Source organism: Bubalus kerabau, chromosome 1, assembly GCF_029407905.1.
Source record: "Bubalus kerabau isolate K-KA32 ecotype Philippines breed swamp buffalo chromosome 1, PCC_UOA_SB_1v2, whole genome shotgun sequence".
Lineage (NCBI taxonomy): Eukaryota > Metazoa > Chordata > Mammalia > Artiodactyla > Bovidae > Bubalus > Bubalus kerabau.
In genome coordinates, this window is record NC_073624.1 from 130,521,498 (window position 1) to 130,535,207 (window position 13,710).

At 38.6% G+C, this 13,710-nt stretch overlaps 1 protein-coding gene across 4 annotated transcripts in view; it reads right to left on the bottom strand.

Moving 5' to 3' along the window:
• Positions 1 to 13,710, bottom strand: part of TARBP1 (TAR (HIV-1) RNA binding protein 1) — a 65,853-nt gene that overhangs the window by 41,174 nt on the left and 10,969 nt on the right. For all 4 annotated transcript variants that reach the window (XR_008717132.1, XM_055588513.1, XM_055588523.1 and 1 more), the window contains exons 7-11: positions 10,709 to 10,844; positions 9,989 to 10,085; positions 7,322 to 7,411; positions 5,980 to 6,121; positions 192 to 291 (exon numbers count right to left, since the gene is read on the bottom strand). Coding sequence is in view for 3 of the 4 variants with exons in the window: in XM_055588513.1 (XP_055444488.1) it covers positions 192 to 291; positions 5,980 to 6,121; positions 7,322 to 7,411; positions 9,989 to 10,085; positions 10,709 to 10,844 (565 nt within the window). In the remaining variant the exon portion in view is untranslated. The remainder of the gene's footprint in view (positions 1 to 191; positions 292 to 5,979; positions 6,122 to 7,321; positions 7,412 to 9,988; positions 10,086 to 10,708; positions 10,845 to 13,710) is intronic.

A 13,710-nucleotide genomic window follows, 5' to 3' on the forward strand; every position in this document is an offset into this window, starting at 1 on the left:
CAAAACTCTGGCACTATTAATTTATTGTTAATTTTAAACATTTCTTTAAGTATGATGCCATATTCTAATTTCCTCCTTTAATAAGCTGTGATCAATTCCATACCAATCACTGAAAAGTCTGAATATGGACTATAAACAGGATTAACCTTTTTTTAAAAAGAAGCTTTTTTTTCAAGTTTAGAAACACTTACCTATACTGACTCTTCATTCTTTCTACATCTATGGCCAGCAACACCACCAGAGCAACAAGCTTAGCTTCAAACCAATCAGGCATACAGCTGTTTTCTCCTCCTTAAATAACAATAATTAAGGTTTGCAAAGCATTAACAAAATCCTTCAAAGATGATGTTTCAAAATAAAACAGTTAAATGAATATGTTTTATCAGTATTACATGAGAGAAATACAGCTGAGAAGAAATATAGTAGAACACCCCACAGCATGGTTCATGTTTATACACTTAAATGTGAACACAAAGACATCTCTGCATGCCGAGTGCATGCCATGCACTGGCCTCAGACCCAATGGCTCCTATACTCGTGGGATTCACAGTGCAGAAGAGAAGATCAAAGAACATACAGAGAAATGTAAAATGACAATAGCAGTAAGTGTTCTAAATCATGCAACTAGAAAGAAAGACAAAGTCACCCTGAAGCAATGACAATTGGGCTGGGTACAAAAGCTAGGAAAGAATGAGGTAAGGGAAGGGAGACACGACCCTTCTGGGCAGAAGGAAGGGCATGTCAAGGCTCTGAAGCAGCAGACAGCATGCCATATTCCATGTAAAGGACTGGGGTATAAAGTGGGAGGGAGCACCAAGGATGACCTTACAGGAACAGGGAGGAGAGACCAGGGATTTTATAGGCTTGTAAGGGGTTTCTGTCTTCACCCCAAAAGCAAAAGGAAGCCACTAGAGGTCTAAGTGAATGGCTACAAAGACGGGGAGGAGACTTCTGTAAGATCAAAGTTTCCGTATTAAATAGATTTTTCTAGGTATAATGTGGAAAAGAGATTGTAGAGGAAGCTAGATGCAGGGTAACCAGTTAAGAGGCAATTCTGGCATCTCGAATGAGAGGTGAAAGCTCCCTAAAATGGAACTGGAAAGGGGATGGAGTGGATACAGATACAAAGGCTTTGATATCTCAGACTAGTGTCTGAACCTCAGGTGCACTGCTTGTTAGCTATGGGAGCCTGGGTCAGCCCACTGTCCTCTCAGAAAGCTTAGGTCATCTTCTACAAAATTAAACTAAATAAACCTGTGACTTTTCTTGGGTTTATTATAAAAATTAAGTAATATATGCAAAGTTTCTAGAACAACTTTTGGAAGAACGTGGTTAAATGATAAAAATCAGTATTTTCCTATTCCTGAAAGCCAGGTAAAGTAAAATAAATCATAGCTAGAGCTCCTTTTAATTCTATCATTAAGATGATACTCTTCGCCTCAACTTCCAAGAAAGATTTAGTTAATCTAGTTTTCCAGACCAGTGGTTCAAATACTTAAAACATATTTTCAAATATTCTAATATATATTGGGGGTAATTTATTTTGATACAAACATGTTAGACTAGTGCAGAAGACAATACTAAAAACACACTTGCATGGAGGATAACTTAGTTTAAAAACACAACAAAAGAATAAACTTTATTGTCTATTATTCTTTAAAATGTTATAAATACCATTTAGTGGCCAAAGCCTTTGACTGTGCGGATCACAATAAACTGTGGAAAATTCTGAAAGAGATGGGAATAGCAGACCACCTGATCTGCCTCTTGAGAAACATGTATGCAGGTCAGGAAGCAACAGTTAGAACTGGACATGGAACAACAGACTGGTTCCAAATAGGAAAAGGAGTACGTCAAGGCTGTATATTGTCACCCTGTTTATTTTTTTAACTTATATGCAGAGTACATCATGAGAAACGCTGGGCTGGAAGAAGTACAAGCTGGAATCAAAATTGCTGGGAGAAATATCAATAACCTCAGATATGCAGATGACACCACCCTTATGGCAGAAAGTGAAGAAGAACTAAAGAGCCTCTTGATGAAAGTGAAAGAGGAGAGTGAAAAAGTTGGCTTAAAGCTCAACATTCAGAAAATTAAGATCATGGCATCTGGTCCCATCACTTCATGGCAAATAGATGGGGAAACAATGGAAAAGGTGAGAGACTTTATTTTTCTGGGCTCCAAAAATCACTGCAGATGGTGATTGCAGCCATGAAATTAAAACACGCTTACTCCTTGGAAGGAGAGTTATGACTAACCTAGACAACATATTCAAAAGCAGAGACATTACTTTGCCAACAAAGGTCCATCTAGTCAAGACTATGGTTTTTCCAGTGGTCATGTATGGATGTGAGAGTTGGACTATAAAGAAAGCTGAGTGCCAAAGAATTGATGCTTTTGAACTGTGGTATTGGAGAAGACTCTTTAGAGTCCCTTGGACTGCGAGGAGATCCAACCAGTCCATCCTAAAGGAGATCAGTTCTGGGTGTTCATTGGAAGGACTGATGTTGAGGCTGAAACTCCAATACTTTGGCCACCTGATGCAAAAAGCTGACTCATTTGTAAAGACCCTGATGCTGTGAAAGATTGAGGGCAGGAGGAGAAGGGGACGACAGAGGATGAGATGGTTGGATGGCATCACTGACTCGACGGACATGGGTTTGGGTGGACTCCGGGAGTTGGTAATGGACAGGGAGGCCTGGCGTGCTGCGGTTCATGGGGTCTCAAAGACATGGACACGACTGACCAACTGAACTGAACTGAAGAAATGTGTATTTTTAGACAATCTAAATGTTGGTGCTTTCCAAAATAATTTAGTAGGTTAAATTTATGTGATTTTTATAAGAGTGAATTATTGAAACTTGCTCTCTGAACCCTTTTTACTCACATTAAGTGCTTCATATCCCACATTTACATATAAAAACTCATCGTTAACGAAGACTAAACTGAAATACCAATACTCTATTCAGTTCCTTACATTTTCTAGCAATCACATAATGAGATACCTTTTGACTTTCTAGGAGGTGGGAGTGGGGTAGGGGTGCTATTTGAGAATGTTTCCAGTCACAGTGGCACTTTTTGAAGTCCTAAACAATTTTTCACTTTGGATAAGTGAAAGGGAAGGTTATAAATCAGAAGTTTAGTGGATTTTTAAAGATTCCTGGTTTTAAGGAGAGTCACAGGACTAGGTCAATAACAACAGAGTGCCTGATTACTCCAGTGGAGGACACTCTAGCAGAAATTTTTGCTGTAGGGCTGAGTCCTCTACTGCCATACTAAGAGAAATCCAGGCTACAGAACAATGGGTCTCAAACCTCAGCATGTGGTTTAGAATTCCCTGAGAGCTTCTTAAAACACAGAGGGTTAACCCACACCCAGAGTTGTTTCAGCAGGTGTGGGATAGAGTTTGAGAATTTGCAGTTCTAAACAGTTTCCAGGTGATGTTGATATTGCTGGTCTGGAAATCATGCTCTGAGAACCACTGGCAAAGAATTCTTTACACCTTCTCCCCCTTCTCTCACTGAGGCTGGAAAAGTATAGGCAAGAATGGTTTTAAAGAAACGAAAGGTCACTGGATATCTTTAGTCATCTTAATGCAACTTAACCCTGAATTATCAGTCAAATTTTGCTACTACAAATTCTAAAAACTGACTGTAATTCTAGAAAATGCAAACTAGTGTCAGAAAGCGTGTCAAGGTGGGCTGCGGATGCAGAGGAACAGGCAGGAGCAGGAGCCACGGGTGACAAAGAGGCACGAAGACACTGGGGAGTGACGGTTCATTATCTTGCTATGCTAATGGTTCATACGCAATACAGAGGTCAAACCCATCACACTGTATAAAGTTTAAATATGTGCAATTTAATATATGTCAATTGTATGTCAATAAAGCTGTTTCTAAAATGGTTGTTCAGCTGTAGTATATACTACTTTGGGATTTTTCCTCAGGTATCTTGGTTACATTTTAAGTAGGCACCCTTTATGATGAACTGTGTAAGTATAAATTTCTTCAATATATCTCACTTTTTGGTTGATTTCAACAATTCCAAGCTCTGACCCACTGTTACTGCTGTTTGCAAACTGTCTCACTTTCTCTGATTCAGAAACCCTGCTCTCAAAGTGCTCCAACATTTTTGCTTGTTGATGATGCTGGTTTTGTGTGGTTTTGGTTGTTGCTGCATTTTTTGTTACATATCATATATATGATATGGTACATATATAGCTACCGAATATATATCCATCCTCTTTTAACCACCTCTTAACCATTCCAACCTGAGCTCCATACTACAGACAGACACTGGTGGAGGTCTATCTACTTTCAAGCTCCCTGGATGTAACTTCATCCAAGCCTTGCAGGATACTCCTCCCTTTCCACCTTAATTTCTGTTCACCTCATCCAGTGACCTCTCCTGATCCCCCACAGGTCTACAAGTTCTGATCAGTAGCCCTGACCTTGGGGCCCCATCCCAGTGCTTATGGCTTTCAAGGTATCGTGTTAAGATTAGCTGTTTACTTATCAATTCCCTTGTTGGCCTATGTTCTCTGAGGGTAGAGGACATATCTTTTATCTTTGTAACTCCAGTGTCTGGCACTTCAAAAACACTTGACATACAGTTGCTGAATAATCAGTGTAAAATCTATCTGTATTGATCATATGAAACCCAAAGAAAAAAACTACTTTAGGTGTAAAATTTGATTAAAAAATGTTTGAGCAGATGATTTTTTTTATAAAAACAAATCTGAGTGTTATATGTATTTTATGCTCAAAAATTCAAGCTAAATCATGTTTGCTTTGGAATTTATTGCCTTGTTCTGAAAACTGCCCAGTAATTGTTAATCAAACTAAAATTTTATAAAGGCACTTAGCCAAGGGCATTAAGAGTCAAACAAAATATTACACATACACACACACACCTCCTTTGCACTTGAGATCAGTTTTTTTAAAAACTTATATTAAACAGTTTAAGTCCCAGAAATGTTAAGGAAGAAACTCCAAAAATCTTATTTTATCCAATTTTGAATGATTTAATCAGACCTGATGCTGTTATAGACTGAGTTTTAAGACAAGTTATATAGATATTTCAGGGAGTTTAATCTATGCTCCCTCCAATAGGGACTAAAATTTATTTACTTTTATAGGCCTAACAACAGAACCTTCCAAGTAACAGTAAATTTACTAGACAATAGAGACAATAAAACACAAAAGCAAAATGTTCCAAGAAGGACAAATAGATAAACCTATGTATTTTGGAAGGATAATTATCTGATCGTTTAAGACCTATTCCATAATCAGATTAGAGAAGTCAGGAGATAAAAATGACTTGGTCTGAGACAAAGCTAGCAAATTGAAGACATGTTAAATTCAAAGACACAATTTACCCAAATTATCACTAATGACTTTAATGATGAGGAAGCGTTAGAAATGTAGAAAGAATCCTAATTAATGAATCTACTCATAGTTCTTCCCTCACTCAGTGCATTTGATCTTCTGCTAAGTATCTGGTAAAAAAAGAAACTAACAAAACCATTCTTTCAAATACAATTTTTCTCTAAAACTACTTTTCATAATCAGCTGACACTAAATGTAACGCTTGGAAAACAAACAAAAGATAAACAGATTGATCTACAAATATTTCCACTACAGAGGCTCCAAACACACATCTGCAAAATCTAGCTGACAAAGATTCAGTAATTGTAGAATAAATTAATAAATTTATTTGTGTTCAATTCCTTCTCAGACAACTTACTAGTTTCTCAAAACATTTAAGATGGTTTAAAATCTCAAGTTCTAGAACAGATAAAGTGCAAGTTAGGAAACAGTATTTTTACATAAAGTTTATTCACATTACTTGGCTGAAATACAAGTTTGACATCCGTAAATCAGCATATATTTGGCATATATTTTCAATTTGAAAAACCAGTAGAAAGTTCTTAGAAAATGTTTTGGTTACATCAGTCCATAAAAATGATCTCGGACTTACCTTCCCAGGCAGATGACCTAATATACTCTTGCACTAGGTTCCTGACATAAGCATTTAAAGAAGAAGTCTCGTGAAGTCCAGTGGAGCTACAACTTGAGGATTGCTTGAAATAGCTTTCGTTAATACGCAACCAATCACAAAGCTGAAAAAGAAAACAGTTATCACTTATTTTGAAAGTCTAACTGAACAAAGGGCTTCTAATTTCCCTAATTTTCTTTCTTCCACAATAAACTGAATTTAGATAACTGAACACGACAAAGGAACAGAATGTTTATTGTCATGATTGAGCTTCACACACAGTTCATACAGAAAAAAATGTTCGTAGTATGTACATATGTGAGTATATTCACCTACGTGTGTGACTGTTTTCTAAACTCCTCAAAGAACTTATAAACTTCATTAACAGGCAAGAATTTTTAAAGCATCTAATATAAAATGTACATTTTGATAAGGTGCTGTAAAGAACATCTCTATGAATAACAACACATTATGTAAAACAAATTACAACCTTAAAATGCACTCCGTCTTCATATACTAAAACAAGGATTTTTTTTTGAGAGAATGAAGAATTTGAAATATAAGTTATAAGGAAAGCTCCTACCCTCCTTGCAAGTTTAATTTCTGTCATATGTGCGTTTTAAAATATAGTTGACCCTTGAACAACATGGGTTTACACTGCAGGTCCACTTACACATGGATTTTTTTCAATAGTAAATACTACGGCATTTCATGATCCATGGTTGTATGGGTCCTGACATGGAGGAATCATGGATATGGAAGGCAGTTTCTTAAAAAAAACTAAACATATGCTTCTTACACAATCTAGAAACCATGTTCCTTGAAACCAACGCAAATGAGTTAAAAAGTCATGGTCACACAAAAATCGGTATGCAAATGTTTATACCAACTTTACTCATAATTGCCATGACTTTTCTCCATCCACTGCAACGCACTTAGGGTTTCATGACGCGCGAGATGCAAGAAGTCAGAAGAATTACAGATGACCGAAATGTCAGGGCCGGGAACCCGAGTAGATATTTGTGTCACTGTTCTCGAGTCTAACGTCATCAGTACTCTCATCAGGACTTTCAGTACTCGCATCTGGAATCGAGATCTGCCCACTAACACTATCTTCTCTAGAAAAGTTCCATCTCTATTTCACTTTCTGTCTCCCACTTCTCCACAGGAATTCTAACAGCATTATTGGTTAGGTCCACTCAAAGCAAATAAACTTTTTTTAAAAACCTCTGTTGACAGATAACAAGAAAGGCCAGTAGTGAATTCAACCAGAAACCATTTTTCACAAAGTCTTCAAAGACCTTATCATTATTTTCAGTCTCACCTCCATCCACAGTGAAGTTCCTCGTCCTAATGACTCCTCTTGTCTCACTGACATGAGAAAAGTTGAGATGTCAGAGAGTGACACTTTCTCCTGTGGGCAGGGCAGGGCAGTTTTAAAAAATTACTCATTGAAAAATGTTTAACTGAATGAACATCACTGTAAAACCAATCTAGCATATTATTTAAAGTAGAATACTATTAGTTAAATCAAGAGCTATATTTTTAAAAAGGAAATATTCAACTTTCAAAATGAAGAGTTTGATTATAAACAGCTAACCGTTATATAAAATGAAAGATTACTTTATAAATCTATTTTCCTTAAAATCGAGATTACTATCTCTGAGATAAAGTGGTATAATCTAAAAGCAAAAACCAGAAACATCCTATAAGAATTACTTATTATTTACATCAAAAGTGAATCTTTGTTTTTCAAACCCACAAAAACTACCCTCAGCCTTCAGAAAACCACCCAAATCTTTTTATTCCCTTAAGGTTACACATCTCCAATTAAGACACCCTGCTCTAAGTCTAGGAGAAGGCAATGGCACCCCACTCCAGTACTCTTGCCTGGAAAATCCCATGGATGGAGGAGCCTGGTAGGCTGCAGTCCATGGGGTCGCTAAGAGTCAGATATGACTGAGCGACTTCACTTTGACTTTTCACTTTTTTGCATTGGAAAAGGAAATGGCAACTCCACTCCATTCTTGCCTGGAGAATCCCAGGGATAGGGGAGCCTGGTGGGCTGCCGTCTATGGGGTCGCACAGAGTTGGACACGACTGAAGCAACTTAGCAGCAGCAGCAGCAGCTCTAAATCTGGGGTTGGCAAAGTCACTCACAGCCTGTTTTGTGAGTAAAGTTTTACTAGAACATAGCCATGCCCCCTTATTTGTAAATGGTCTATGGTTGCTTTTGAGTAGCTGTAATAGAGATCAAACTGCCAATATCCACTGGATCATCAAAAATGCAAGACAGTTCCAGAAAAACATCTATTTCTGCTTTATTGACTACAGCAAAGCCTTTGACTGTGTGGATCACAATAAACTGGAAAATTCTGAAAGAGATGGGAATACCAGACCACTTGACCTGCCTCTTGAGAAACCTGTATGCAGGTCAGGAAGCAACAGTTAGAACTGGACATGGAACAACAGACTGCTTCCAAATAGGAAAAGGAGTACGTCAAACCTGTGTATTGTCACCCTGCTTATTTAACTTTTATGCAGAGTACATCATGAGAAATGCTGGGCTGAAGGAAGCACAAGCTGGAATCAAGACTGCCGGGAGAAATATCAATAACCTCAGATATGCAGATGACACCACCCTTATGGCAGAAGTGAAGAGGAACTAAAGACCCTCTTGATGAAAGTGAAGGAGGAGAGTGAAAAAGTTGGCTTAAAGCTCAACATTCAGAAAACTAAGATCAAGGCATGTGGCCTCATCACTTCATGGCAGATAGATGGGAAAACAGTGGAAACAGTGGCTGACTTTATTTTTCTGGGCTCCAAAATCACTGCAGATGGCGACTACAGCCATGAAATTAAAAGATGCTTACTCCTTGGAAAGAGAGTTATGACCAACCTAGACAGCATATTCAAAAGCAGAGACATTACTTTGCCAACAAAGGTCCATCTAGTCAAGGCCATGGTTTTTCCAGTGGTCATGTATGGATGTGAGAGTTGGACTATAAAGAAAGCTGAGCGCCGAAGAATTGATGCTTTTGAACTGTGGTGTTGGAGAAGACTCTTGAGAGTCCCTTGGATTGCGAGGAGATCCAACCAGTCCATCCTAAAGGAGATCAGTCCTGGGTGTTCACTGGAAGGACTGATGTTGAGGCTGAAACTCCAATACTTTGGCCACCTGATGTGAAAAGCTTACTCATTTGTAAAGACCCTGATGCTGTGAAAGATTGAGGGCAGGAGGAGAAGGGGACGACAGAGGATGAGATGGTTGGATGGCATCACTGACTCGATGGACATGGGTTTGGGTGGACTCCAGAAGTTGGTGATGGACAGGGAGGCCTGGCGTGCTGTGGTTCATGGGGTCGCAAAGAGTCGGACACAACTGAGCGACTGAACTGAACTGAACTGAATAGAAACTGTATGACTCAAAAAACCTAAAATATATCAGTCCAGCCCTTCACAAAAAAGTCTGCTGACCCCTGTTCTCAATAATAGTGTGTTACTGGAGCTCTGTGAAAAAAACAATAAGGATGTTCTTTGAATGTCAAGTTCCTGGAAGATGTGCAGGAAAAATACAGAGGAAACCAGGTGAAAGATTCCAAGAATAGTCCCCCAGTATGGTGGCAAGCTTCCCTACCAACAGGTAAAATACCTACCAGAAGGGCTCCTTAGAGAACCAGTGCCCAGCCTTTTCACTGGGGCGCTGGTCACACAGACGCCCTGCGCACGGCACCTACAACTTCAGAACCCCAGAAGGAAAGCAGTTGTTCAGTGAAGATCACACTGTTTTCATGAGCCCTGCAGGCATGGTACCGGGATGGTGGGAGCCCTCCTGAAATCCAGGTTCCAGGTGCCAGCCAAGGGCCAAGCTTATGAACAGGGCTTCTAAGGGCAGCAGCACAGGCCTGCTGTGTAAGCTCTGTAACGAACTCCCGCTCACTGAGAAAGACTCGCGAACTGAAGTCAAGGTGAGTAAGAAAGACCAGCTTACCGCGTCTACCAGATTCATGGCGGTCTGGAGGAGATAGCACTGTGCTGCCCCTCTCAGCAGGATCTGATGGGTCATCATGGTACACTGCAGAACGTCCCTGGCGGTGGAGAAAAACACACGCACGCCCATGGGCTCAGAGAATACCGTGATCATCTGCAGTTACTGACAACTGGATTTATAATATCTACACTTTCTAACGCAGAAAGTCACTGTCAGGAGAGCTGCAAAGCTATTAAATAAGTAAGGCCTCTAGTAGAGTGCAATTCTAATATGAAAAAGAATCTTTAACAAGACACTTTCAAAGCACATTTTGGAAATAATTGGTAATCAATACTGATATTTAATAAAAACACTGGCCTTAGTTTTAAAGTGGTCAAAATCCAACAGTATATATTATGGCATTTATTAACATTTAAATTAGTAATTCATAAAACAAAGTTAAGTTCAACAGCATGTGGGATCTTAGTTCTCCACCTAGGGACTGAACCTGTGCCCCTTTGCAGTGTAAGTGTGGAGTCTTAACCATTGGACCATCAGGGAAATCCCCATGAATAGATTTTTTTAATTTGCTTTTTGCTTCTATAAAATTAAGAGTGAAAAATCAGGATGCCAATATTAACTAAAACCACTCACCATGGATTAAAGCAGCACAGAACACTTAATTTACTAAGGAAAGTTATGACAAATAACCACACATGAATATACACAAGAGAAAATTACCTGAGGGCAAGAAGTCCTTCCATACCCAAGGCTTTACATCTTGGGACGTTTGCCAAAGCCTTGGATAGAAACAAAATGGGAACAGCACACCAATGTCTGCTTGTCATCTTCTGAATAAATTTTAACAGGAAACTACCTGAAAGAAAAAGTTTTAAGACATCATTGTTGCTAAGAGGCACATGAGAAGATGCTCAAATCATCAGACACTACACAGGGAAATGCATTAAAACCATGATGAGATGCAACGTCACACCCACTAGGATGGCTCTAATCCAAAGGACAGGTGATAACAAGTGCTAACAGGATGTGGAGGCACTGAAGTCTCAGACATTCCCGGTGAGAATGTAAAATGGTGCAGTCAGTGTGGAAAAGAGTTTAGTAGCTCCTCTAAAAATTAAAAACGGAGTTACCATATTACCCAATAATTCCACCCCTAGGTATATAATTAAGAGAAGTGAAAGATTATATTCATATAAAAACTTGTATACGAATAGCCACAGGAGTAATACATATTAGTAAAAGCAGAAACAATCCAAATATCTACTGATGAATGGATAGAGTGTGAATTATCTATAATATTATTATTACATTATTATTCAGCTACAAAAAGGAATGATACATATTATAAGAGGTTAAAGCGTCTGCCTGGAATGTGGGAGAGCCGGGTTTGATCCCTGGGTTGGGAAGATCCCCTGGAGAAGGAAATGGCAACCCACTCCAGTACCGTTGCCTGGAGAATCCCATGGATGGAGGAGCCTGGTAGGCTACAGTCCATGGGGTCGCAAAGAGCTGGACACGAGTGAGCGACTTCACTTTCACTTTCAAGCAAAAAGAAACCAGACATAAAATAAAAGACCATTATATGATTCTTTTTATATGAAATGTTTAGAATAAGCAAATCTATAGAGACAAAAAATAAACTAGTGTCTGACAGAAGCTGGGGGAGATGGAAAATGAGATGATTACTTATGGGCATGGAGTTTCTTTTAGGGATAATGAAAATATTCTGAAATTAGTGGTGATGGCTGTACAAATTTGTGAATATACTAAAAACCACTTAACTGAACAATTTAAAAGGGTAAATTTTATGGTGTGTGAATTATATCTCAATAAAGCTGATGAAAAAAAATCAGTGTTATTTCAAATTCATTCCCTTTTAGTAAGATGAGTATTCTAGTATACTGTACATACTCTGATACCAAGCAGTTTTATATATATGTGTGTGTGTGTGTGTGTATATTTTTTTTTTAAGTTAAGGTAAAAAAAATATACATATATTTTTTGGAAACCATTCTTTTGTTGGAGATGTTAAAGAAAAATACCATTGGTATCTGGCCTCTGGAATCTGCAAACAGTAATATTAGCTCTTTCTCATAGGTTATTTCTTACCTACACTATAATTAGTTTAACTATTTTGAGATATACAAGGATGATGCTCTATCCCACTTTCTCTGCTAATATGTGATGTCTTTAGGGTCTTTAAGTCACATAGTCAATGAAGATGTCTGTTTCCTCAGATTATCATTGTAGAAATCTTTTAAGAAATCCTTGGACAATCCTGAAAGGATATGACATGTATTTTGTATTTCCCAAAATGCCTAGCCCAAAGCCAGGTATGCTTAATATATTCACTGGGAATCACTGACAGAAAAAAATTACAAAGTAAAACCTATAAGTAGACAGTTTACTTGCCCTCATTCTTGCTGGACTATTTAAGTTCCCATCTTTTGCCTAACGCCTCTCTCACGACACAAGGAAGATGGCAACTGTCAAGCTTCTATTTCTCACTCACTCACCACATTAACAAGCATCTGTCATGCGTCTGGTACAACCACAAACACCAGGCTCTCAGACTCTGCGGGGTGCTGACCACCACCATCTCACTCACACTGTGATTTACACACAGGACGTGCCCATGTGGTCAGAAAATTAATCCCCAGGCTATAAACTTCCAAACTCTAGCAAACTAAAGAATGGTTCTGGCAGTTACCTTCTCCACTCTAATTTTTTTAAAAGTAACCAAAACAATCAAATTTCTATAAATCTAAGGTTGCGATATACAGATGGCCATCTTTTCCCTTTCTTTCCTGACTTTTGAATACATATTACCATTGGTCACTGTTCATCCTATATGCAGATTAAATATTAATACAAAAGGAAAAAACATATATATTTCATAGCGAGGGTCACTTTCTACATCACAAAGCCTAGAATGAAGAAAAGGCTTAGTAGGGGAAATCTTCCATGCTTTGCTTACCAACAGAGGGAGCTCATCAGAAAGAAACACACATCTCTAATCCGAAGAAGTGGGACATTTCTAAGATACAAGGTCTTATAAAAAGTTTTTCTTCTTTTTTAGTCTTTCTAAGTCAGTATGTATAAAGCAACAATTTTGACACAATGGATATTCTGTTTATAACTTTTTCCTAAGCCCAGGTTCCTTCTTTCTTTGACTTATTTTGCTAATTTTTGAAACTGAATAGAGATACTTAGAAAGAATGGCAAACTGCAGTATATATTCCATAATCGCTTCCATGCTACAGATTCCAATACTGGTACCCTGCTATATACAAAGGTGAAAGTGTGCACTCAATTTCAATGGACACATTGTATAATTCTGACAAAATTTGCATTATCCTGAAAAAAAGGAACTAGTTTGACAATACTGATTATAACAATCCTAGGACTCTCCTCAGAGAAGGCAATGGCACCCCACTCCAGTATTCTTGCCTGGAAAATCCCATGGACGGAGGAGCCTGGTAGGCTGCAGTCCATGGGGTCGCTAAGAGTCGGGCACGACTGAGCGACTTTACTTTCACTTTTCACTTTCATGCACTGCAGAAGGAAATGGCAATCCACTCCAGTATTCTTGCCTGGAGAATCCCAGGGGCAGAGGAGCCTGGTGGGCTGCCATCTGTGGGGTCGCACAGAGTCAGACACGACTGAAGCGACTTAACAGCAACAACAGCAGGACTCTCCTAGAAGGATGGTGCTTATAATCA